The sequence below is a fragment of the Globicephala melas genome, chromosome X, assembly GCF_963455315.2.
Source record: "Globicephala melas chromosome X, mGloMel1.2, whole genome shotgun sequence".
Lineage (NCBI taxonomy): Eukaryota > Metazoa > Chordata > Mammalia > Artiodactyla > Delphinidae > Globicephala > Globicephala melas.
The window spans coordinates 119,253,117-119,279,389 of NC_083335.1; the positions used below are offsets into that span (position 1 = coordinate 119,253,117).

The following is a 26,273-nucleotide window of genomic DNA, read 5'->3' on the forward strand; positions in this document are numbered from 1 at the left end:
TTTGCCGCACCCCTTCCTCAGCCTCCACTCTCCATCCCTCCCCTCCCCTTCCTACCCAGCCTTTAAATTCAGTGTGAGGTAGGACTTCCCTGGCTGTCCAGTGGTTAGGGCAGGAGGCGCAGGTTCAATCCCTGGTCTGGGAACTAAGATCCTGTAGGCTGGTATAAAATAAAATAAGAGAAGAGAAAATCAAATCAAATCAGTGTGAGGCTACAACCCTCCCCAGAAGCCTCTAGGACACAAGCTGGGTGCAGAACCTCCCAGGAGCCCCCCAGCCTTGGTGTGCTCCCCCATATTACCGAACATTACACTGCAACTCTCTCCTCCTCTTTGTAAACAACTCTTCTTCCTCTGTCTCCACACAGCCGGCATCTAGCCTGCCTCTCTGGCTCAAAACAGCTGTGCGTCAAATGTTTGTTGAATGAATGCACGAGCTCATCTGATGTCCCACACTGTGGAGCTGGAAACTCTGGAATTTATAAATCTGGTGCTTCCACTGCTGCATAGCACAGGGACATCAGCTTGGGGCTTTGTGACCACCTAGAGGGGTGGGATAGGGAGGGTGGGAGGGAGATGCAAGAGGGAGGAGATATGAGGATATACGTGTATGTATAGCTGATTCACTCTGTTACACAGCAAAAACTAACACCATTGTAAAGCAATTATACTCCAATAAAGATGTAAAAAAATTAAAAAATAAAAGAACCTACTGTATAGCACAGGGAACTCTACTCAATACTCTGTAATGGTCTATATGGGAAAGGAATCTTAAAAAAAAAAGAGTGGATATATGTATATGTATAACAGATAAACTTTGCTGTACACCTGAAACTAACACAACATTGTAAGTCTACTATACTCCAATAAAAGTTTAAAAAATAAAATAACTCTGGTGCTTCCAACCAGTTCTTTTTTTCTTTTTTAAAATTTTACTGAAGTATCATTGATTTACAATGTTGTGTTTAATTTCTGCTGTACAGGAAAGTGACTCGGTTATACATGTATACATTCTTTTTCATATTCTTTTCTGTGACAGTGTATCACAGGGTATTGACTATAGTTCCGTGTGCTGTACAGTAGGACCTTGTTGAACCATTCTATATATAATAGTTTGCATCAGATCGTACTGTAATATATATACCGAGATGTATGTAAAATGTATACATTTATATATAAATAATATATATATCGCATATAATATAATTTCTATCTGAAAGGTGTAACTCAGGTGTATGCAATTGGAAACAAAATGCTTCCCTCCACACAGAGGGGTTATTTTCTAGAAGCCTCTATCCAACCACTTCTTACACAGCTCAGGTGGAAAACGCGGAGAGAGGGCCAGGTGAAATTCGCTTCTCTGGCCCCAGCATCCCCAGCCAGACTGACTGTCCCGGCCACCTACAAAGAAACTGAGGTCCACGGATGCAGCGCGACTCTAAAGGTACAGGGTCTTCAAGTCGTAGAAGCAGAGAGTAAACATGAGTCTATACTCTGATCGTTGCCTTGGCGCTCTGCTGGGTCTGGCGTTGGCGTCGCCCTGCAGGAGGGTTCAGGGGAAGGACCCGGGGCAGGGAGTGTCCTGCCTGCACCCAGGGTTGGCGCCTTTGATGCTGGTGCATCTCTCATGCCCGCGGGAAGCAGACCCAGGACACCCATTGGTGCGGGGCAGCCACCCGTTTCCCCAGCATCCTGAGGCTGGTTGGCAGCGTAGCGCAGGGAGGCGGGCTCCCCGGGACGCCCTTCAGCGTATACGGGCACACGCCTCGCGGGCTCCGGGCCGTGCCGTTTGGGACGGAACGCCCAGCCCTTCGGCTTCTGGCAGAGACACTCCAGTTTAGTTCATCCTTTCTGCTTGGAGACATTGCCTGTTTCCCTTGCAAACTGGGAAGCAGAAGTCAGCACATCCGTCCAGCGAGGGTGGGGTGGCCGGATCGCCCAGCGCGCGCCCTGAAGGTTCACCTGAACGGAAACCGAGGATGGAGCCCTGGTGGGGCCTCTTCTGCCTCACGTTCCTGTGTTCTCTGATGCACGTCCGAGGTAAGGGAGGGTTTGCTCTGGGGAGAGCCGCGTGGGTGTGCATTTCTATCTGGCTCCTTTAAAAAAAAAAAAAAAAAAAAACTCCGCCCCAAACCACTTCCACTCAGGAAATGGCTCGAAGGTGCCAGATAGTAGAAAAACAAAAAAACAGACCAAGTATGATGGCTTTGAGGGGAGAAAAAGGGGCCGGGTTCCAATTCGGGGTCTGGGAATTGGATCCAGAAGTGTAGGGTGTGGACTCAGTACTTAGACGCGAACTGTTTTTGTGGTCTGCTTTTGATCTCTGTGTGTCACACACGGAAAAAAGTGACCCGTGTTCCTGGGGCGTGTTGGGATTTTTCAATTCCTTGTTTTCGATTTAAAATAATCAGGGCTGCGTTTCTGGATGGGGACAATGGAGCTGAGACCCAGCTTGGTTCTGTGGGACTGATCACCCAAGATTGGGTTTGCTGGAAGGGCAGCCTCCGTTCAGGTGTTTAGACCTTTCTCACCAATGTCACCCCTCCTGTTGGCAAATGAAAAGCATCTGAATTGTTTACGCCCCAAACTTCAATACAGGTTCTTCTGGTGATGCCAGGATTTTGGTTTGTCGGGGAGCAGAGGTGGGGAGGGACCTAGTTTGGGAACTATAATTTACCCATGACGTGTAGGATTTAACCGCAATTGGATAAGCTCCTTTGGTCCTCATTTGAATTTTAGGAGGTGGAGGCCCAGGCAGGATTTAAGAGTGAGAAGTGTTGTAGGTTAGGAATTGAAAGGATTTCATTGGGATGGCAGTCTTGTGACATTTCCTGTTTATCCTGTTTGAGGATGGTTGTTGAGGGGCAGATGTGGTTTTGTGAGACATCCTGGCACCCAGAGCCCAGGATCTTCCCCGAGACCCTTCCGGGAGTCCTTGCTGTCTGCACATCGTGCCCCCCGGCACGTGGGTCACGCAGAAACGCAGTCCAGGCGCTTCTGTTTGCAGGGAGACGTTAGTCCCTGAACTGACACCAGGGCTGAGAAGAGCAAGAGAGCAGAGCTCTGATTCTACACAGACCCGCCCAGAAGCCGAGCCAGCAAAACCTGTCTGAGCGTTTATTCCTGCTGCTGTGCACATGGTAGGAACTGTGGGTTCACCTGCGGGCTCAGGCAGCTCCGCCTCCTCCCAGGCACGGTCGGGTTGCTCCTTTGGGGATAATGGGATGTCAGATTCCTTCAGCGCATCACGTATGTGCTGGGGAAACGTGTTGTGGATTTAACCGCTGTTCTTCAGAAGAGAAAACAATGCAGGAGCCGGCCCTGGCTGACGTTAGCTGAGTGCTCCCGAGGATGCCCAGGTTACGTTCTTTTGATGAGGGCGTGACTTGCGACGGGCTCTGCGGGTGTTAATCGAGTTCATTCTCACACAGCCTTGGGCTGGGGCTGCCCGGCTTGGTGCACTTTTTCCTTCTTTCTTTTTAAATATGTTTCCTTTTCTGATCTAACACGGAACTTTTTTTTTTTTCTTTTTAAAGATGGTATTATTTTATTTTATTTTTGGCCATGCCGCACGGCATGTGGGATCTTAGTTCCCTGACCAGGGATTGAACCCGTGTCCCCTGCATCCCTGCTTTGGAAGCGCAGAGTCTTAACCACTGGACTGCCAGGGGAGTCCCTTGATGCCCTTTTTTTTGATGCCCTCTTATAGATGGGTACACGGAGGCACAGAGGTGTTCCATCATTTGTCTGAGGTCCCATTGCTGGGAACATGCACAGGCAGGAGAGGTGCGAGGAGGGACGGGAAAGGTAGTGAGGTCTGGATCAGGGTGTGTCGGTGTGAAGATGTTGTGCAGCTGGCCCGAGTCCTGGGTAGTTTGTTAAATGCATGGACCACCCCTCACACCCCAAACCACCAGCAGCTGTCGGCGTGAGCGAGTTCACGAGGTCCCCAAACACTTCCTGCAAGGCTGTCAAGCTGCTTGTTACCAAGGCTCCGGAAGAGCAGACTATCGCTATGGTGAACGTCACTTAACCGTTCTTAGAACGACTAAACTGTGTGTATAAAATAAAAGAAGAATTTGATTACAGTCCTGAGGCAGAGGGGTTTACAATTCGGTGGTGGCAGATTTCCAGTGTATTGAATTACCTTTCGCTATCAAACCTGGATGCACTTGAAGGACCATGAGACCAAGACAGGTCTTCGAAAAGCTGATAGAAGCAGAGATGGAAACTCCAGGGGCTGCTTGTCGTGTTTGGTTTGTTGAGAAAAAAATCTATCTACCTACCTACCTACCTATCTATCTACCTACCTATCTATCTTCTGTCTATGTATCTATCTATCAACTATCTAGTATCTATCAACTATCTATCTACCTATCATCTATCTATCAACTAATTACCTAACATCTATCAACTATCTATCATCTAGCTAGCTAGCTATAATACAGGTATAACTCTAGATTTTGTATATATATATACACATATATATATATTTCCTTATATTCCCTTTTTCCTGTATATCTATTGTATCCTGGGTATACATTACCATTTTCCTGTATCTATATTATACAGTGGCTCTGAAATCCCCTTCTACATGTATTGTATCTTCTTCTCTTATCAGACAAGACTAAACATGTGTGTGTGCTTAAACAGAGCTCCTTTTCTACCTACAGAGTAAAAAAGTACCGGCATCCCTTGGTATTTGAGGGGGATTAGTTCCAGGACCCCCTGGGACACCAAAATCCATGGTTGCTCAAGTCCCTTCTATAAAATAATGTCATATTTGCATATAATCCACGCACTTCCTCCCGTAGACTTTATTATTTTTATTATTTTTAATTTTTATAAATTTATTTTATTTATTTAGTTTTGGCTGCGTTGGGTCTTTGTTGCTGCGTGCGGGCTTTTCCCTAGTTGAGGCGAGTGGGGGCTGCTCTTCATTGCGGTGCACGGGCTTCTCATTGCGGTGGCTTCTCTTCCTGCAGAGCACAGGCTCTAGGCGCGCAGGCTTCAGTAGTTGTGGCTCGAGGGCCCTAGAGCACAGGCTCCGTAGTTTGCGGCACGCGGGCTCTAGTTGAGGCGTGCGGGGTCGGTAGTTGCAGCACGTGGGCTTAGCTGCCTCGCGGCACCGGGATCTCAGTTGCCAGGCCAGGGATCGAACCCACGTCCCCTGCATTGGAAGGCGGGTGGACCACTGGACCACGAGGGAAGTCCCCTGAAGTATATAGTATTTTTAAAGACAATGGAGCCAGAGTCAAAAGGGGCACCTTAAATTTGCCTGAAGGAAGTCGGGCTTTGTTCCCTGGGAGTCCTGCTTCAGCTGGGTGAAATCCCTCAAGGACATGAACGTCCTACCCATGTATGGCGTGCAAAGTGGCTTAACCTGTGACGCTGGTTCCGGAAGGACTGGCTTCAATTAACCCACGCTTCAGATGAAGCCTGTAAATTCCTCTGTAAAGGAGTGGAAAGCAATTGTCTTGAAGAGCAGCCGTTCGACACTGGCCGGAATAATAAAATCTAAGATCCTGCCTGCCTGTGGGGGGTGGGATTCTTGTCCCCTGATGGACCCACTCAAAGGTAATTAAATTCAGCACCTATAAATGCTGCTGCTAGCGGCTGTCATTGGTGACAGGGCTTTAGATAGTAATCAGTTTTACCCCCTCTTCTCAGAGCTAGCCTGGGGCTGGTTTTCTCCTTCAGAGGGAATAATTCAGGGGTTAGTTAGTGGGAACTGGGACATGTGCCTCTATCGTGGTCGCCTCCGCTGTGGAGGCGTGGTGGGTTTTTTCTAGTGCATGGTGTCCTCCTCAGCGCCGTGTCATGATTATTCCAACAGCTCTGCCCTTTGCAAAAATTCCCTTTGTCCTGTAGGCTTGTGGGTCTGAGAAGTTCAGGGAAGCAAACTCTGATACAAAGCATCTTAGAATCTTGCTGGGGTAGAATTTGACTGGGGAGGGAGGGGATGGGTTACTAGAGATAAAGAGAGAATTCCTCCAAGTGCCACTCAGGTGGTTTCGTCTCAAAATCCCTCCTAAATAGCTTTGTTCTTGGAGGGTAGGGGTTCTTGGGTATGGTGCTAAGACCTCCCACCCGGCAGCATGAGTCCTTTTCAACGCCCATCTCCAGGACGTCAGCAATGGGTGACCAGCCTTATGATCGCAGACCCCACGCGGCTCCTTTCCCCTCGGGGTTTACAGAGCCCAGAACATGTGGGATCGATTAGCAACGGCCGAGCCAGCTAAACTAAGCAGATCAGAAACACGTCTTATGTTCCCGGCCCCGTCTTAGGCTCCGATTGAAAAAAAAAAGCTAGTGGAAGTAGTTGCCCTGGGGAGCTGCATGCCCCCTGCCCCCCAGCTCCACCGAGGTTGAACCTCTGAATCAGCAGTGTCCACCTGAGTGAGGTCCCTGGCAGGGCTGCACCCGGTGGGGCTACGATTTGAAGCACGTGGGGAGGGTCTGGGCTGCAGCCCCTCTGGGGCTAAACCACTGGCCTGCGGGACTGGATCGTCGCCAAGCCCAGGGTAGGGGAGCGCCTCATACTGGGTGCGGTCGCCGGCTCTGTGCATGAGTCATGTCCACGGGCCTCCCAGCAGCGCCACAGCTAGGGACAGCTTCCTCCACGACCTCTCCTCATCAGAAGCATCTCCACACGGAAGGAGGCTGCTGGAAAGAGAAGGGGACACAGAATGGGGTTAGGGCAGGGTGGAGGGACTTGGCTGTTCTCAGAGCCCCAGACGGCGCTCCCTGGCTTCCGGCCGTAAGAAGGCCAGCCGGTAAGGCTACCACATCCCCAGAGACGACCCAAGGCCCTTTTGGAAAACAGCTCCCGCCCAGCCCCGTGGGTTGTGCGATGGATTCGGGAAAGGCCGGGAGGAGACAGATAACAGAGGCTTTGATCATCTCAGAACAGGGGGTGGCCTGACGCTCAGGTTGGAGGACACTGTGTAGGTGCTTCTTCACGGGACGCCTGGAACTCCTGGGAAGAGCCTGGTGAGAGTTACCTGTAAACTGCCAACTGGCGATGAGAATGCAAATTCCGGAGCTGCCCTTGTAGCTGAGGGGCACTGGGGGCCCTGCACCGGTATCTGTCCTTTCAAACTGGAGGGAGGGTCAGCCACAGCCCCACTGGCAGCCCTGGAAGGGATGTGTCTTCAGAGTCCCCAAGGCTGACGCTGATTCCTGTCACCCAGCCCCTGCACAATGAATGACCCAGAGCAGAGAGTGGCCAGCTTGTCCCCAAAAGAGGACCTGGCAGAAGCTGGAGGGACACAGACCCTGGCCAAAGAGAGGGGCGCTGAAGACAGATGCGGGACCTCCCTGTGTTAGAGACGGCTCTCCGGGGTTTGGCCTCTAAACGCACTGAGCCCCGGCCTCCAGTCCGGACCCTGAGGCTGCCGGCGGATGCCCTCTGACCTCAGCTCCTCTGCCGTCCAGTTTCAATTATATTGAATTGTATAATCTATGGATTCTGTCTCAACAGAGCTCTTTTCAAAAGCTCTTTTTGATCAGCCAAAGATGAGATACAAGTTGGTCAGGAGCTCAGAGGTTTTCTGATTGGGCTTCCCTAGTTTTAGAGGCAGCGAAAGTGATGGGTGGGATGTGTGTGGGAAGAAGCCCTTAAACTGGCAGGAAAGGAACACTCAGCTCGTTAGAAAGGTTTTGTGTGTTTTTTGGAGGTAAAATTCACAGGCATCAGAGTCACCCTGTGAACGCTTTGAAAGTGAATAGTGCAGACATTTTTGTCCAGCATGTTCACAATGTTGTGCGACCATCACCACCATGGAATGCCAGAATGTTCTTATCACCCCCATAAGGAGCCCCGTACCCGTGAGCAGTCGGTGCCAGTCCCCCCGACTCACTTGTTATCCACCCAAGTTTCTCCGAGTTGAGCTTGTAAGAAAACTGAAATCCAGCCTCTGCTTCTCTCCAGACCCTAGACTTCCTCATAGTATTTTTAGCAAGTCTGAAACTCGCACGCCAACAAAATATCTGGGCCCCTGAACACTGAGAGGGAGCCGGGGTTGAAATGTTTGGGAAATGCTTGCGGGGGTGTCACGGAGAGGCGAGGGCAGCGCGATTCTGGGCCTCAGTCCAAGATGCATTCTGTCTTAGCCATAAAGGAAGATATCCACAGTTCCAGCCACAGAGCCGCCACCGAACCGCGTTTCCCAAAGGCATCCCCTGAGGTGTAAACTGGGGCCAGAGTGTCTCCCGGTGCGTAAACCACTATCTTCCACACAGCTCACATGTCACCTCCTCCAGGCAGACCTCCAGGTTGGCTCACACAAGACGTGCAATTGCCCCCGCAGCCTTGTGGTCCCCGCTACACCCTGTCCCCACCTTTAGGGATATTCACGGGTCCCTCTCCCCTAGAGAACCAGGAAGCAGGGCTAGTGTCATGGAAGGTCCCGTCCCCACTGGGTGACGGTGTGCCTCGATCAGAGTCGCAGTTCGTAAATGTTTGCAGAATGCACGGGTGCTTTGGCTTTCCAAGACGTCTATGTGCTTTGCTCGAGGCAGCCGAGATCCCAGGAGCATCTCCCTCCTGTTTAAGACGGGGATACCAGGAACTTCCCTGGTGGCGCAGTGGTTAAGAATCTGCCTGCCAATGCAGGGGACACGGGTTCGAGCCCTGGTCCGGGAAGGTCCCACATGCCGCGGAGCCACGAAGCCCGTGCGCCACAACTACTGAGCCTGCGCTCCAGAGCCCGCGAGCCACAACTATTGAGCCCACGTGCCACAACTACTGAGCCCGCGTGCCTAGAGCCCATGCTCCGCAACAAGAGAAGCCACTGCAATGAGAAGCCCACGCACCGCAGCAAAGAGTAGCCCCCGCTCGCTGCAGCTAGAGAAAAGTCCGCACGCAACAACAAAGACCCAGCACAGCCAAAAAAATAATTAAAAAAAATTTTTTTTTTTCCTTTTTTTTTTGGCGGTACGCGGGCTTCTCACTGCTGTGGCCCCTCCCGTTGCAGAGCACAGGCTCTGGACGCGCAGGCCCAGCGGCCATGGCTCACGGGCCCAGCCGCTTCGCGGCATGTGGGATCCTCCCGGATTGGGGCACGAACCTGTGTCCCCTGCATCGGCAGGCGGACTCGCAACCACTGCGCCACCAGGGAAGCCCCTAAAAAAATTATTTTTAATTAAAAAAAAAAAGATGGGGATGCCATTGGCAACAACATGGATGGATCTAGAAATGATCATACTAAGTGAAATAAGTCAGACAGAGAAAGACAAATACCATACGGTATCACTTATACGTGGAATGTAAAAAATAATACAAATGAACTTATTTACACAACAGAAACAGACTCACAGACATAGCAAATAAACTTATGGTTACCCAAGGGGAAAGCGGTGGGGGGGGGAGAATAAATTAGGAGTTTGGAATTAGCAGATGTCAACTATTGTATATAAAATAGATAATTAGCAAGGACCTACTGTACAGCACAGGGAACTGCATTCAATATCTTGTAATAACCTATAAGGGAAAAGAATCTGAAAAAATATATATATGTATAACTGAATCACTTTCGCATACAGCAGAAACTAACACTATATTGTAGCTTAACTATACTTAAATAAAAAAAAAAAAAGGACGAGGGTGCCGTCATCTTCCTTCGGAGGCGTCTTTGGTGAGGGGCCCAGCCTGCCAGGAGAGCCAAGATGTTGGCTTGACAAACACACCACAGGGGACGTGGAGAGAGAGAGGGGGACTTTGGTCTTCCGCTGACCTCAGGGTGGGTGCTGGGCTTGACCTTTGCACCAGGGGGGATGTCTGGGCAGGTGGGGCCAAGGGGGTGGAGACAGGTGTCAGGGGGCCCTGACGGTCCCGTCGCGGTGTGACCTAGCGCCCTGTCTCCCCACAGGTCAAGGTGACTTTGATTTGGCCGACGCTCTCGATGACCCCGGTAAGTGCCCGTCTTCTCTAGGAGATGCTGTGCTTCGCAGCCTCTGTCAGCTCTGTGGTGCCTCGGGGCTGGGGGTGGCGGGGATTCCGAATTCCAGGCAGTGAGAGCTCTGTTTTTCACCTAAGACACAAGCCCCGGGAGATGGACCTTCACATCCGGCCTTAGCTGTGGGGCTCAGTCTTATGTCTTGGTAGGTCTGGGCTCCCCAAGCCAGCGGTCCGCGCATACCCTGGAGGGTTTTCCTTCTCTTAAATGTGGTTCACCTCTATTCGCGGGGCATCTACGACTTGGAAGACCCCCCCTACACCCCACCTGTGTGTGGCCACTACCCTTGAGGTCAGCTGGACCTTCTTGCCAGCAGAAAGGCTGACTGTACATCTCCTGGGCCCGGGAGGAAGGTCTGGATTAAGGCCCACAGTCAAGCTGGGTGGCAGGAGCGTTCAGACCTAGGGGCTTGGGGAGGAAGGAAAGGTTGTGACCTGCAGGCACAGTGGGAAGAAACATCAGTGCTTGTCTACTCAGAAAAATCAGCTTCTCCTGTCATCAGGAGAACCCCCGGTCCCTGATCGCACATCAATTACGGTGGATTTTCCGAGAAGTAAAGAAGGGACGTGATCACCAGACCCACTCAACTTAAAAAAGGATGACAACCAGGGCTTCCCTGATGGCGCAGTGGTTGAGAGTCCGCCTGCCGATGCAGGGGACAGGGGTTTGTGCCCCGGTCCGGGAAGATCCCACATGCCGCGGAGCGGCTGGGCCCGTGAGCCATGGCCGCTGAGCCTGCGCGTCCGGAGCCTGTGCTCCGCAACGGGAGAGGCCACAGCGGTGCGAGGCCCGCGTACCACACACAAAAAAAAGAAGCTTGAGAACGAGGGGACAGGGTGGCCTCCAATAGCAGCCTCTCACCACTTCTCCACTTATGAGCCGGGGAGCGACACTCAGCACTTCTGTACTCTCAAAGGAGCTGCTTTTTAAAATGAAAACACACCTTAGGAATCATAGAATTTTAACAAAATTTCTTCTGTAGAGAATGGCATTTTGAAAGATATTCATTATCTAAGTTTTTACATTTCTGATATGTTGGAATTTTTACTACGTATTATTTTGTAATCAGAAAAATTGCAGACATGTAAGAAATAGAAAGAACAAAATAATGGAGGCAAGACCTGCTCCCTCCCCAGTTTTCCCCACTAACTGAGGCTTTTGCTAGTGGTAACCGTGACAGAGCAGATGTGAGATTCTTGTCAGAGCACCAGACAAGCGTAGTGATGCAGGTCAAAGCTGACACGCTGCTTCCCCCGTCTGACTGCAAGGGTGAAGGGCTCAGTCCTTCCCAGAGTGGACCGGCTGCGAGCTCAGGGTTATAGGAGGGCCAGTGGTTGCAGCCACACTGCGGGGCATGGGGAGGTACCGCCCCACATTCAGCCTGGGTGGTTGGCACAGGGTCTGGGATGGATAAAGACGGAGCACGCCCAGGGTAGGGCACACGCAGCTGAGGACTGTGGTGCAGAATCATCGGAGGCGTTTTATCGATTCAAAAACGTCATCAACCTGTGAACTGGCAATTCCCCTCCTAGGAAGAAAGGGAAGGATTGAAAGGAGAGACTCAGACGCATACGTGTTTACAGCGGCGTAACTCATCATCGCCAAAAGGCAGAAGCCACCCACATGTCCATGGACGGATGGATGGAGAAACAGCCTGGGGTCCAGGCACACAGTGGAATGTGACTCAGCGATGAAAAGGCGTGAAGCTCTGACCCAGGCTACCGCGTGGATGGACCTTGAACCCACGATGCTCAGTGAGAGAGGGCTTTCTGCAGAGAGGAAGGACCCTGTCCACTGTGCACCCGGCAGTTCCAACCTCCCTCACCCTTGTCAGGGGCCACCCCTCGGAGCACCTTCTCCCAACCTCTTCCTCCTGCCCCTGTCTGCCCACCCACACTGCACCCCCCAGACTCACTGAGCCTGGCAGACAGGTACGCTGCACTTGATGCCCCGTCCATGAGTGCTGACCTCAGGGAACCGAAACCACCTGGGAAGCCGTGGACCACCGCGTTTACACACCCCCGGCAACAACAGGCACTCCGCACGTGCAAGAAAGTGAGAGAAGCATCGTCCTGGAACCGGGGGAAGCTTCCCTCCAGATCTGCCTTCAGCCGCCCTACCTCTGCTCCGCAGGCACCTTTGTGGGGCACCAGCTCTGCGCCCCCTGCCCTGGAGGCTCTTTGCTCAGTCGGTCCTCCTGCTGGCGTCCCAAATCTCGCTACCTCACCTCCTGCAAGGCTCAGATGAAACTTACTTCCTAAGGAGCTTAGCCGACCACCCCAGGAAAGCTTTGCTCCCCCAGCGGGACCTCTGCATAGCTCCCGTGGAGACTGGTGGGCGTGGGTTTTAAAGATGCTTTTGTTCTCCCCCCCCCCCCGCTCCGAATACAGAGTGGAATTTGTGTTCATATCATGTCTGTGTTAGCGCCTTGAAATTCTCATTGTTTATTAGGGCATTAACGATTCTTTCTTGGAGCTGCACGTAAATCCTCGAAGCATACTGAATGTATGTCCTCTCTGTCCACAGAGCCCACCAAGAAGCCGAGCTCAGGTGAGGGACTACCTGGCTGCACAGAAATGAGGCTGCGCCCCTGAGATGAGGTTTTGGAAGGTGTTTCTAGGGACGTGGAGTGTGTGAAAGAGGGGCAGGTGTTTAAAGCAAAGCCTAGTCCTTGGGGAACTAGAAATCAAAATCACAGTGAGACATCGTTCCTACTAGGACTGCTAGAATCAAAATACGGCGATACCAAGTGTCGCTGAGGGTGTGGAGACATTGGAGCCTTCGTGCGTTGCTGGTGGGGATAGACAACGGTGCAGCCTCAGCGGAAAACAGTCTGGCAGCTGCTCAGAAAGCTACGTATAGAATTTCCCTATGACGCAACAGTTCTACTCCTGGGTGTAGACCCAAATGAACTGAAAACAAGGATTTCAACAGAAACACGCACACTTAGGTTGATCGTGTATAATTCCTACGTTAGTCCAGGAGAGAAAAATTGAGAATAAAGTTGATGAAAAGAAGGATAAAGTTGATTGAATGAAGAATAAACTTGATTAACTAGAGAAAAATGAAGAATCAGCTTGATTAAATGGAGAATAAAATAAACTTGATTGAATGAAGAATAAAGCAAACTTGATTAACTAAGTAGAGGTCCAGAAATTTGAAAAAAGAAAAGAAAGGAAAAAAAATAAAATAGTAGGAATAACGTAACGTTAATTACTGTAGATGTAAAATGATTTAATGACTGTTAAAAGACAGGGCTTAAAGCACTTTTAAGTCGGTTATATGCTATTAAACAAAGTGAAAGTAAATGTTTGCGTGAAGAGTTGGAGGCAGATACCGGAGGGAAGTGGCATCACGTAGCAAATGTCGCACAAAATAATCTTCAAGGCATGAACAGTTTTTTGGGTTTTTTGGTTGTTGTTTTTTTTTGCGTACAATGTAAAGGCTAAACAGTTCCTTTTGTAACTGTGTGTATGCAGTTTTTTCTTTAAGTTCTACGTTCCGAGGTTTTCCTTCTAGCGGCTAAATGATTTTTAGCGGCTCGATGGTGATCTGTGAGCAGCAACTGTGATCAAATACAAGATCTAGTTCTTATTTTATAGGCTGCTACTGACGGAAGGACATTCTTCTCTTCTAAACATGCAGTGTTGTCTTCCCCACAGATATCTACCCAAAGCCCACGCCTCCCCACCAGCCACAGCCCGGAAATCCCGACAACAGTGGAAGTAAGAAAGTTCGTTCATTTCAAAGCAAGTTTGATGAAAGGTGCCTCTTTTTTTTTTTCCTTTTAACTATGAGTTTTCATCTGACTGCTTCTGAAGTAAGAACCAAGTCAGCTTTTATGGGGGCGGGGGGGGAGCAGTTTGCATCATTTTATTTCCTCGTTGCTCAGACACTTGGAGAATACTGAGCATTTGGGGACGTCGTGCATTACTGTGCTGCAATTTTAATCAGGCTGGAGGACGAGTCTTCTTCTAGCTGTTTCCGTGGTTCCTAATAAGTTCCCTTGCACTGTGCGTTTTAGGTCATTTATCTTCAGTTTCTCCTTTGTTTTAAAAGCTTGACAGACACTGCGCCTATAGATCACTTTAAAAAAAAAGGGGGGGGGGCCGGGAGGGGGGTAATATTAGCCAATAGCCCATAAAGTCCTCAGCAATTCAAAAACCCTAAAGACCTAAAAGCTGACCAGGCAGAGGTGACCAGTGACACTGGCCAAGTTGAGAGCTTGCGGAAGCTTCCTGGAAGCTTGGTGTGGCCTTGGGATGGGTGGAAATTCATCTCCTCGGCGGTGGTGATGGCCATGGTGAGGGAGATGTCATGAAAAGTAAGACGTAAGGTTCTACGAAGCTGTTACCTAATTGCAAAGCAGCCCAGGCCACTAACTGCGTTCGTTAATGGACGCTTACGTCACTACTTTGTCATCCTTGATACCGAAACTTGGCTTCTGTACAGCGGTGCCAAATTGAATCTCAGAGACAGAGTTTCAGGTGAAGTAGAAAAGAATAGCTTCGTTGCTTTGCCCGGCAAAGGGGGACACAGCGGGCTGCTGCCCTCATAACTGTGTCCCTGGGCTTCCCTGGTGGCGCACTGGTTGAGAGTCTGCCTGCCGATGCAGGGGACGCGGGTTCGTGCCCCGGTCCGGGAGGATCCCACATGCCGCAGAGCGGCTGGGCCCGTGAGCCATGGCCGCTGGGCCTGCGCGTCCGGAGCCTGTGCTCCGCAACGGGAGAGGCCACAACAGTGAGAGGCCCGTGTACCGCAAAAAAGAAAAAAAAAGTGTCCCTACCTGGGGTGGGATTCGGTGAGGAGTTTTATAGCAATGGTTCAAAGGGTGGGGCTGCTGAGAAGGACCAGGGTGCCTGCAGGGCCTGCACTCCTTCAGTCTAGACGTCACCTGGGCTCAGGTGCTCTCCTGATGGGCTTCTGTGCTTCTCAGAGGTTATCAAACTGTGGCCTTCTCTTTGGAATGAAGAATGTCTTATCAAGTAGTTAACATCGTCCATTTGTTGGGGTTTTCAGTATCTGACAAACAGTATGGTCACGTGTATCCCTTGAGGGGAAACCAGGACCTGCCCCCAGGCTGCACTATTGTGTCTTCACTGCTCCTCCCTTGTCTCTGCATCCCCTCCCTTCCCTGATTGGCAACTGTGAATCTGCCCTGTTGGAACTCAGGGAAGGTCATGGGGGCTGAAGGAAGCCTATTTCCTGTAATCAAGAAACGGGGGACACAGGAAGGCTTTTGTGCCCAGGAGCTCCACAGGGCCCTGCTCGGTTTCATCCCCTTTCGTTTTTTTTTTTCCCATCCAATTTTAACATCCCAGCTCCATCGATTCCTTTCTTGTAAAAATCCCTCTCAGCCTTTTCAACAAACTATTGTCCAGTGGAGCGCTGTTGTTCTACAAGGTGCCATGGAAATCCCTCCTGGGGAGCGTTTCTTGCTACAGGCTACTTGGGGATCTCGGGTTAAACGTATTCCCATGGGCTTCCCTCCTACGGGGTCTAGAGAATGTTGGATGCTGGCCATCCTGTAAGATGAGTCACCAGGACCAGGGTGACTCACCCACCCCAGGGCGTGGGTAGCAAGCCTCACGCTTGGGAGGGGTCCCTCTGTGACTCAGGGTTCCAGCGGCTGACACATTCCAAATGAGAGGAAGGTTGCTTTCTGGCCTTTGTTTTCAAGCTCTGCTAAAACCCAGTGGGGAGATGCCTTTCCAATGGTACCCCCAAATAACGAATTTATATTCGATACGAGTTATATGGCTTTTGGTATCAGCCTGACTGTCCCTTAGAAGCTAGTTCTGCTGATGGTTTATTGTGTATTGGGGAACACGTCTTGATTAAGGGGTTTTGGAACACTGATGAGACTCAGCGAGTATGCTTTCTGCCTGACCCGTTTGGAACGATTCATAATGAAATGATAAAACGTGTAGAAACAGGGACGCAGCAAACGCAACACAGACAGCAAACGAAGAGGGGAAAGAACTTGATTAGAACTTAAGTATGGAAACAGCAACACAGGAGTAGAAGCTCTCCTTAAATTTCACGCTTGCCCTCTGGCTCACCCAGGTCCTGTGTGTGTCTCTTGAGAAGAAAGGTGAGTCATTGAAGGCAGTGGTGAGCAGTCCCTTGAATACAGGGTGTTCTGGAACATTCTGCTGTGCAAGAAAGTCTCTGCAGGTGGAATGGGAGATCCTGGCAGAGACAGCGTTTTGTGCCAAGGCTCTGGGGCAGGAAGCTTGGGCTAAGTTTGAAGGGCAGATTAAGGGCATTTGTGACAAAAGTTAAGATTAAGTCCAGTGAGGGGACGTACACACGCACAGCAGGAAGGGTAACACGTCATCAAAAACGTGAGATGCTTCTGTCCTGGTATTGCTGACGGGCTTTTGCAAACAACGTGACGTTTGCGATAACGCTAAACATTGGAACGTTCACAGGGCAGCGTCTGCCAGATTCTTTTCAGGAATCCGTGAACTTGCTTTCAGAACCAGAGGAGGAGGTTCTGGGCGCCAAGGTCAACACGGTGTTTAAAGCTTTGGAGATGCTGAGTACCAGAGGCTCTGTGAAGGCGACAAACAGCAAATATAAACAAGCCGGAATGTCATGTTGTATTTCGGCCTTCTGTATTGTGTGAACGGTTCGTTGCGGGAAGATGTCATTCTTTTCCTAACATCACCTTGGTGTTTTCCAACAGATATCTATCCAAGGCCAAAGCCACTGCCACGTCCCCAGCCTGGCAGCTCTGACAACGGTGCAGGTGAGTACTGAGACGCCTTCCGGAAGCATTGGGAGGGATGCAATGGACTGTCTCGGCATTCTGTCCTCGGGCGCGTTTGAAATACGCAGAGGTTCTTTAACAAGGAGTCCACCTGCTGTTACCAATCTCTCTGTTGACGGAGGATGCATTTTGTTTTGTTTGGGCTGAAAGAACGCAATGCGCCCCAAAGACGTCTCACGTCACTATGGAGGAAGGGGATTCTCTGTGTCCTTGGTTGCCCTGTTTTGGGTGTTCCGTTGAGTTTTGCTTCCCCTGTCAAGAGCCGTTTGGGGCCACGTGGCCTGAGTTCCCACCATAGATCGAGTGACGTGTTGGGAATCCATGCACCTGGGGGAGGACCGCTCGGGAAGGGATGCTGGCTCATGGTGGTGGGAGAATCGCAAGAATTCCATGGCTTGGCCAGACACGTGTGCCGACGGGTGGGTGCTGGGCAAAGCTCAGCTCTACAGGCATCCTCATTTCCAGCTGTTTGGGCGATGGGGAGTTCCCCTGTTTCCGATTCTCTTGAGATATTATTCGAACGTTGAATTCCTAGGGTGCAAAACACCATTGCTTACGCCCAGCCAGACAGCCTTCAGAGAGATCCAGGCATCCTTTCTCCCCTGCAGGTTTCAGCTTGGGGTGGGGGGCATGTCTGTCTCCAAGACCTGACCTCTAGATCCTAAGCTGTGATCCTTTCTCTGCGTCCCTTTGCGCTGCAGCAGGAGATCATGTTATACTTTGTAACGTGCCATGCCATGCAATTGTGGTTAATTTATTTCCTTGAGTTAGAATGAGAAGTACACACACACACACACACACACACACACACACGCACGCAGGGATTTTTGCCTTTCCTCCACTGATGCATCCCCAGAGCCAGAAGCCAGACATGGCACACAGTAGGTCCTGTAAAGCTCAGTTGCATGACGGCGACGGAGGGCTCACCCCTAAACCCCTTCGTCAGGACACATATACCCTCCACGGTGTGGTTGACTTGAAAGGTCTAACGGCCCCGCCTCCAAAAGGCTGTGCTCTTTGACTGACAGCGTCCAGCAAGATGTTCCTAAGGGGTTCTCTCAAAGCTGTTCTCTGTTCCAAGATGTTTCAGGAGACACCCTTTTATCGTTATTATTATTAATTATTATTGGCCACGCGTCACGTGGGATCTCATGGAAAATTGTATCCGAGCGAGATTTGAGGGTGATCACCCAGGTAGAGCATCTCAGAAAAGTCTGAGAGCTCTTCCGCCCCGTTTGGAAGTCAAGGCCCACTTCTGTAAGTTTTTTGAGACAGAGGGCTGGACCTCGCAGCATGTACTAGTGACAGGTTACACAATCTAAGCATCACTGTGGCCCCTTACAAGATGGAGAAGGAAGGTTACCTTGTTTGGAGCCGTCTTGCTGGCGCTGGGAGAATGCTGCCGTTTACGGTTGAGCGGATATTCCTACCGATGGGGGAGGTCCGACCAACGCCTAAGGCAGATACACGATGCACAGCGAGGGGTGGAGAGAGGAGGCCAAAGGGAAGAGAAAATTTCTTAGGTTTAAATGTTTCTTGCGCTGCCATGAAACCTGAATTTTATTTCACATAAAGGACATGATAAACGACACAGGTGAACGGGCAGATGAAGAGACACAGGGCGAGGGGGTCCCAAGTTAGGAGCTTCTGGAATTGGGGTGCCCTGCCTTCCACCGTGTAGATAAATTCACTCACTCGGAAGCTCTCCAAACCCCGTCTCCTGGGCTTTTGCAGAGGCTCTGTCACGTGAGCCTGATGGACTCCTTGGCCACAGGACGGGGTGAGGCTGAAAGCCCCCACCCTCCCATCGCTGGTCGGTTGCCCTGTTTCCAAAAGTCACCTCATGCACATAAACTCAGGTGTGGTTCTGAATAACAAAAGACACCTTTATCTCTTTTGTTACTTCACAAAAGACCCCTTTATCATTCCTATCATTTAGGAAATTCCAAGGGGCTCTGTGTTTGGATTAGGGAGGAAAACCAAATACGTATATTTCTGATGAAAATCACAGTGTCCTGTCTGCAACCTCTTTATAAATCTTGCTTGAGGCTAGGGGTGGAAGTAGCAGGTTGGGGTCCAGGCTTGGCCCCCTCCACCTCCACTGGTCCCGCTCCCCCCCTAGCTGTAACGCCTGCATCTCCCCTTCCTAGCTCTGTCTGTCCCCACCTGCCCGCTGGGAGGCCAGCTCCATGAGAGCAGAGGTTTGGTCTGCTCTGCTCGTGGCCATGTCCCTATCAATTTCATGGCACTGGCAGCAGAAGGCGGCCCGACCAGCTCTTCCGAATAAATGAATGACCGTGTGCTTGTCCCCTTCTAGGTGGAGACGGCTCCCCCTCGTACGGCAACCCACAAGGTAACACACAGGGGCGGGGCAGCCCACCTTTCCAGGAGCGAGCTCTCCACATCACTGTGGGATGAAGTGGGGTAGACGTGTAATGATTTCAACCTGAGGGTGTTCAGGGAGCACCTACTGTTCCCATGCTCGTCTGGAAGCTCCTGAACACACATGTCTGTCCTTCAAGGAGGGGTCCATCCTGTGGGGGTCAGAGAAGGAGGGCGAGGACGGTCCTCAGGCTGCAAGATGCCTCGGAGCTCCGAGAGCAGGGTTGGGGCTCGTGGACCTGCCACTGGGCCACCAATGGCGTCCCTTTCATTGACCACTACTGACCGGTGGCCAACATGGAGAGGAGAGGGGAAGTCATGGCGTTCAGCCTTGGAGAGCCCCAGAGGGCACTGCCAGCCCCATCACAGGTCCAGAAATGGGGGCTGGAGTCCGGATGGTGGGCTTTTGTTGTGTGTCCCTGGGAGGATGGGGTCCAATCTCCTGGTCATCTGGCATTTGGGTGGAGGGTGACACTGAATCTGCCCAGCTGACCCCAAGGCTTTGGGAAGAAGAAGGGTATTGAGGTGTCTCTCCAACCTTCAGACCCCATCCCCATGCGGAGTCTCAGTACTGCTCTTTGCTGGGTGTAGGGACCTTCTGGGGAGGTCCGTGGATGCGTCTCTCCTTGTGGGCAGGAGGTGGGGCAGGAGGGGTGCATCTCAGGGCAAGAATCCAGGTCTGACACGTGGTTTGGCGGGGTCCACGGCAGGACAGAGGGACTCATCCTAGCCTGGGGCAGAATGGAGGTGGGTAAGGATGCTCCTGAAGGGGACCATCTCCAAGGCTGGGTCTAAAGGATGGGTGGGAGGCAGCCAGGACAGGAGAGGTAGGTGCTATGCTAGGTCGGGCTGAGTACACCCCCGGGAACAACTGTGGTGTATGGGGCCAGGGTGTGGAGTGTGATGGGCAGGGGGCAACACTTGGGACTGGCCAGGCGACCCCATGGGCACGTCTGCACTTTCTACATGCTCATGGGAGAAAGCCTGCCCCTATTTAAGCCTATGTGACGCATGGATCAGAGGGCCAGTGGTGGTCAGGGAGATCAGTGTTAAGACCCACTTAGCTCCCAGACTACAGAGGATGTTGTGGAGACAGTGGACATGGGGATAAGAGGTCAGCCTGGAGGACCATTTGGTAGTCACCATTGATATCACGTGGTTGATTTGTATGGGATGGCAGAGAGGAAAGAGGTGTATCAGTTAGCGGTGCTATGTAACAAAAGAGCCCCAAACATAGTGATTTTAAACAACCACCATTGATTATGATTATGTGTGTTGCAATTGGGCTAAAACCAGCCCACATCCATCCAAGAGGCCAGGCCAGGCTGGGCCACAAGGCAGCCAGACACGGTACCAGAGAATAAAGAGGAACATCACAGCTTCACGTCTGCCGGTTCTACTGGCTGAAGACCCAATTCTGAGGATGATGACCTGGACCCCCCCCACCTCCCATGCCACCAAGTCACATGGTAGAGGGTGTGCATGGGGGGTGGGGAGCCCTGGAGAGCGGGGTCCAGCAGGGGACAGGGTGAGACAGCAGCACAAGGGAGGGATAGATCCCTGGGCGCCGTGGTAACGCTCTTCCAAGCATCACGGGAGCCACATCCACGGCATGGCCACTCATCTGTCCCCTACGACACGCCGGGCACTTGCCTGGATCTGATGTAGGACATGGGTGGTTATTTTAGATGGAAGCAACGATTTGTTCTTCTGGGGAAGTGTTGATTTTTGTCCCATCAAGCTTCCATACCTTGGGTTTTGTGCAGGAATACCTAAGCTTCCCTTAAAGCATTGATGTTTGCTCAATGGTTGTGTTCAGAGCCCCAGCGTGATTTGAGGATCGGGCTATCAGGCACTTTTTGATTAAAAAAAATTTTTTTGCATGAGTGAACATTCTGTGTCCCCAAAGCTACAGATTCATCCAAATTCACAAATACATGAAAAAACATATCAAGCCTGTCTTCTGCACAAAACTGTTGGGTGCCCCAGTCCGGTAAGACTGGTTGGTAAGCTCCCTGAAAGCAGAATCACTTCCTCGGGCTTCTTGTGTGAATAGGAGGGTGGGGAGGGCCGGGGATGTGATTGCAGAGTTATTTACAACCAGCGGAGTTCCGGCTGGCTGTGTTTTTCACAGACCATCTTACTTTTCTGGGTTCCTGCAGGCAACAGGATAGCAAAAATCGTGTCTCCTATCCTGTGCGGGGTGCTGGTGACCCTGGTGGGGGCAACGGCCCGCTATTTCCAGTACAACAGGAGGTGGAATTGTTGCAGGATGAATGGCAAGTTTCCCTCCCAGTTTTATCTTCCCTAAGTGTAAAGCCTGATAAGTATATGAATAAATGTAACAAAACAGAAGCAGACTCACAGATACAGAGAACAAACTAGTGGGTCCCAGTGGGGAGAGAGAAGGGGGGAGGGGCAAGACAGGGGGAGAGGATTAAGAGATACAAACTGCTGTGTATAAAATAAGCAACAAGGATATGTTGTACAGCATAGGGAATAGAGCCAATATTTTATAATAACTTTAATGGAATACAACCTATAAAAATGTGGAATCGCTCTGTTGCATGCATGAGACTAATAGAATATTGTACATCGACTATATTTCACTTAAAAAATTACTTTAATAAAATAACAACCCAAACAACTTAGGTCCAATAGACACACTGGCACGTCTTCCCACGAATCATCTGTATCTAGGAAATTTGTTCTTAAGATGAAAAATGTTTCATTTTATTTAGAATTTATTACTTTTCAAAAAGTCCTTGAAGTAGTTTTGTTTTGTTTTTTTAACATAGGCCTTTAGAGCTGATTTGAAACCACATCTAAATGATGGCTTTTAAGATCTCTTCTTGTTATACATTTTTTTTAATTGAAGTATATTTGCTGTACAATATTATATGTTACAGGTGTACAATATAGTGTTTCACAAGTTTTAAGAGTTATACTCCATTTACAGGTATTACGGAATATTGGCTATATTATGTTATAAAATTCTTTGACAGATATACGTTACTTAATTTAACTTAGGTAATGAAAGGCTAAATCCTTTTGAATACAATCTATCAAAAAAGTTCATGCAAAATACATACTTTGATTTCGTGAGTAAAAGGTTTTGTGTCTGCTTTTGTTTAACAAGGCAATGTGTTTAAAAATATTGCAAATAGGGGCTACCCTGGTGGCGCAGTGGTTGAGAGTCCGCCTGCCGATGCAGGGGACACGGGTTCGTGCCCCGGTCCGGGAAGATCCCACATGCCGCGGAGCGGCTGGGCCCGTGAGCCATGGCCGCTGCGCCTGTGTGTCCGGAGCCTGTGCTCCGCCACGGGAGAGGCCACACAGTGAGAGGCCCACGTACCGCAAAAAAAAAAAAATATATTGCAAATAGAGTTGAAAGCGGTCACCCGCGATGCACCTGTGTGAGCTGTGTTCAAGTGTCACACTCAGTAAGTGATAACATATTTTGAATTAAAAAATACTTTCTGGGGTCCTTCGCTGGTAGTGTTATTTCTGATACAGTCCAGTGTAGACCCCCTTGCATAATGAAGGGATGTTAAAGCTGGGCCTTTATTACGGACCCACGGGGGACTTGAGAGATGCTTTTGAAAAGGTTTTCTCATCTGTAAGATTTGGTTTCACGGCCACAGACCTTACATAAGTAACTTGCTTTTGTTTTCGGTGAACTTTCAATCACAAGGGAGTCGGCAAAGATATTTGGGTGGAGTCTGCAGTGTCTGGACCCTTCTCCCAAAAGAAAACCACAGAAGGACTAAATTGCAAACCTTTCTGTCGAAAGGTGCACAGACCCCAGGGAAATGGGTTGGGGCCAGGGCTGGGGGCGTGCTGGGACTTTCTGCTTCACCTTTGGGTCCAGGCTGCCGGGTTTGAAGAATTACACGCCCAAGGACGGGTGGGTAGCCGTCCTTGGGAGCAGAGATCCTGTCTGCTGACTCAGATGTTAACTCGGGGTCTCCCAAGGTTTGGTCCTGAGACCAACCATGTCTGAATCTGTCTGTGTTTTGCCAGGGGGCCTCCACCTCCAGGAAGGAAGCTATGAAACAAACGCCTGTTCCAGGAGTATTTTTTTAAGGATTTGGGCGAATTCAAAATCCCAAAACCTACCCTTGGCCTCCCTCTGCTGGTGGGTGGATGGTACTGCGCAACCCCCTGGCCGGGGCGAGCCTTGGTGTATACATAACCCCGGACCCGGAAAGTTTGCGGGGCGGGTGGGGAAACAGATTATGAAGAACAACGTTACTTTCCGGGCAACATGCCTTATCATTACAGAGACACTGTGCATTAATTTCGCTTGCATCTTCGGCCAAACTCTGTAAGCACTTGTGACCCCGGGAGCTCAGGGCTGAAAATGGGCAAGGAAAGTGAGGCATCATCTCAGGCGCAAACGTAAGGGGGTGGAGGGAGCCCCAACGAGCGAAGTCACCAAGATCAATACTATTTTAGTGCCATATTTTTTTTAAAAAAATAACAAAATGGCAAACTACAGCCTGCCGGCTTGCTGCCTGTTTATGTCAGTAAAGTTTTACTGCAGCGAGAGGCAAGAGAGGCAAGACTGGAGCCCACGTTTATGTCACGTTTTGATACTATGCTCACGGTGGGCTTTTCTGGGCTTTCATTATGATTTTTTTTTAAAAAACACTGCATTCAAGTATTACGACGTATCCTGGGTTTTTTGGCACCTGGGTTTTTTGGCACAACTTCGCGGCCACTCGCCTCCCCCTATTTGAATTTCTGCAGCAGGGGCAGCTTTTGTTCTTTCTGGTTCATACCCTTCCCATGAGGCGGAGGCCCTTTCTGGTTAAAGCAGTGTCCTGTCTTGAAGCTCTCTCCTGCCTTTTTCGGGACTGGATAAAATACACGTCCAGCTGATTTACTTTGCTGTACAGTAGAGACTAATACAACATATTATAAAGCAACTACACTCCAAAAAAAAAAATTCTGTCTGCTTCCTCAATTATCGTTTAATGATAACTTCACCAGGTCCACGAAGGGACCAAACTTGGCTGAGGTTCTGTGAAAGGTAGCGAGCTCAGAGAGTCAAGACATGCTGTGACATCATTCGGGCACCCCTCCCACAGTGTGCAGGACCGATCCTTGCTGGGTGCAAAACCCGTAAACCGTCTAAGAAATATGGCAGCTTGACCTTCCCTCTGTGGTCCGGTGTTGATGCCCACCATGTGGCCAGGGAATGCCCACTCTCTCCCGAAGGATGGCGGGCACGTACATTGGCCAGCTCTGCAGGGGTTAGGAGCAACGCACGACCTGTGCGTCTGTGTGCAGCCCAGTCCTTGGCTGCACACAGAGCTTGTGCGTGTTGCAGGGACAGTGATGGGGATGGGGGCCTCTCACATGGCGACAGAGGTCCGTGCGCTCAAGGGGACCGTGTGAGCCTCACACTTTGCCTTTATTTCGTCAGATGGACGTAATAGTCACTCCCCGTTTAGAGGTTATGAAGACTAATTCGGCCGCATCCCCCAAAGGGGTTTCTACAACTAGGAGTGGTCACCCAAAAGATAGAGTTCCTCGATTCACTTAAAATGTTCTAAACCCTGAACAGATAGAAAGCAGCAGAAAAGATAGCAGGGCTTTGAGATCAATCTGTAGAGTTTTTTTTTTTCTTTTTTTCCTGGCTATGACATCTTGCATCCAATCTTTCCTTACAGAACCAGAAAACATCTGAGGCCTTCAAAATCCACCCTTTGCTTTGAGATAAAGGCTCCACCCAGACAAGAACCACCCTCATCACTCCCGTGCCATGTTCCTTTCCTTCTGGGCTTAAGCAGCTGCCCTGAAGGGTTTTCCCTCCTGTTTGCAATAGACGTGCTACCTAACCAAGAATTCCTAATTCCTCAGACACATCGATCATCATAAGGTAGACAGCTGGACCTTGGGTTGTAAAATGACTGCTTGATCTGTTGGTTCCATCGTGAATCCGGACAGAGAGTCCAGCTCTGGAATGAACTCCGAAACTACCTCCTGGTGTGACCTCAGGCCATCGACATGGTCACAAAGCACAGGGGCAGCAGGATAGCACCGGGGTCTTGGGCGGGAATGCCATCGGCTTCTAAAAGATGCAGACAGACTGCTGTTTGGGTTTCCAACAAGCTGGGGTGAGAAGATTGACTGATGCCATAAGTTCCTTAGTTATGTCAGGAATCCAGACCTGTTCACCACCGCCCGTGAATCGGGAATGAGTGATTCCCGACACTAACGGCAGAATTTGAACGTTATGTCAGCTCCCAAGAGTATTGTCACCTGCAGAGGATGAGGCTGGATTTGGGAAATTTAAGTGCAAAATCGCTGATGTGGAAACCGTCTCGGGGAAGTGATCATGGGGTGCTTTTTTCCTGTGAAATAGTCCAGTTTCTACATTTTTTTGGAGAACGTGGGGTAGAAATAGAGATTTGCAGATGTTGTGGCTTTTCGTATTATTTTTGGTCTTTGATCCTCCGTGGGTACCAGTTCTTAAGGCGACGGCAGTGCCTTCCCTGGTTTATACTTTTCTTTTTACTGGACGAGATGATCTTCTATCCTCAAATATCTAAAACGCATACTAGCTGTTTGGTTCTATTTTAGTAATGCTTTAGGGGAGAGGGAAAAGGATGGTTTGGGCAGATTAGTAGAGTTTGATTCAACTGAGATGAATGCTGATAGAATTTTAGAGTTTAAATATTAGAACCAAAGAGGAAGCCAGCCCGCTAGAATCTGGACCTCATAAAGAGGACACGTTAACATTCCAAATATTTATGCCTTGAGCTCACCCTTCAGGATTGAGAGCTGGGTCTGCAAAGAGAAGTTGGAAGCAGAAGGCGTTTGCAAGAGCTTCCCCAAAATGGAAAAGAACTTAAAACTAAAGGTCCTGATGAGACGGCTCAGAATTGCATGCCTTCCCGTCCTGGATTTACAAAGATTTGAGCCATTTGAAGACTGTATTTCCTATTTTACTATGAATGTCCTAGGACTCTTCCCAAATCTTGTTAAGCTTCCCCATAAGTGAGGATGCCTGCTAAACATGCCCGCTAAACATAATTTAACTGTTGTTCAAAAGTGTGTGTATGTACACACACAGATTTACACACAGATGTACATAAATGGAAGTTAAGCATTTTGAAAGGTAACTCCATCCCTTTTCTGTTACTGTCATG

General features: G+C 50.0%; 1 protein-coding gene across 2 annotated transcripts; it reads left to right on the top strand.

Annotated features, from left to right (window-relative positions):
• The first annotated feature begins 1,805 nt into the window (after positions 1-1,805).
• XG (Xg glycoprotein (Xg blood group)) lies at positions 1,806-26,273 on the top strand. 2 transcript variants are annotated; one of them, XM_030837273.2, is made up of 8 exons: positions 1,806-2,037; positions 9,870-9,911; positions 12,483-12,506; positions 13,619-13,681; positions 16,648-16,710; positions 19,049-19,084; positions 21,276-21,392; positions 24,792-26,273. In XM_030837273.2, exons 1-8 carry the CDS (start codon positions 1,977-1,979, stop codon positions 24,806-24,808), a joined length of 423 nt encoding a protein of 140 aa, XP_030693133.1. In that variant the 5' UTR covers positions 1,806-1,976; the 3' UTR covers positions 24,809-26,273. The 2 variants fall into 2 exon arrangements, with proteins under 2 accessions (XP_030693133.1, XP_030693135.1); XM_030837275.2 differs by lacking the exon at positions 12,483-12,506.

Bases quoted from the DNA above. Each gene is read 5' to 3' on its own strand.
- XG (XM_030837273.2), top strand. From the start codon at position 1,977: ATGGAGCCCTGGTGGGGCCTCTTCTGCCTCACGTTCCTGTGTTCTCTG. The intron at 12,507-13,618 runs GTGAGGGACTAC...TCTTCCCCACAG, and splicing joins CACCAAGAAGCCGAGCTCAG to ATATCTACCCAAAGCCCACG. The intron at 13,682-16,647 runs GTAAGAAAGTTC...GTTTTCCAACAG, and splicing joins AAATCCCGACAACAGTGGAA to ATATCTATCCAAGGCCAAAG.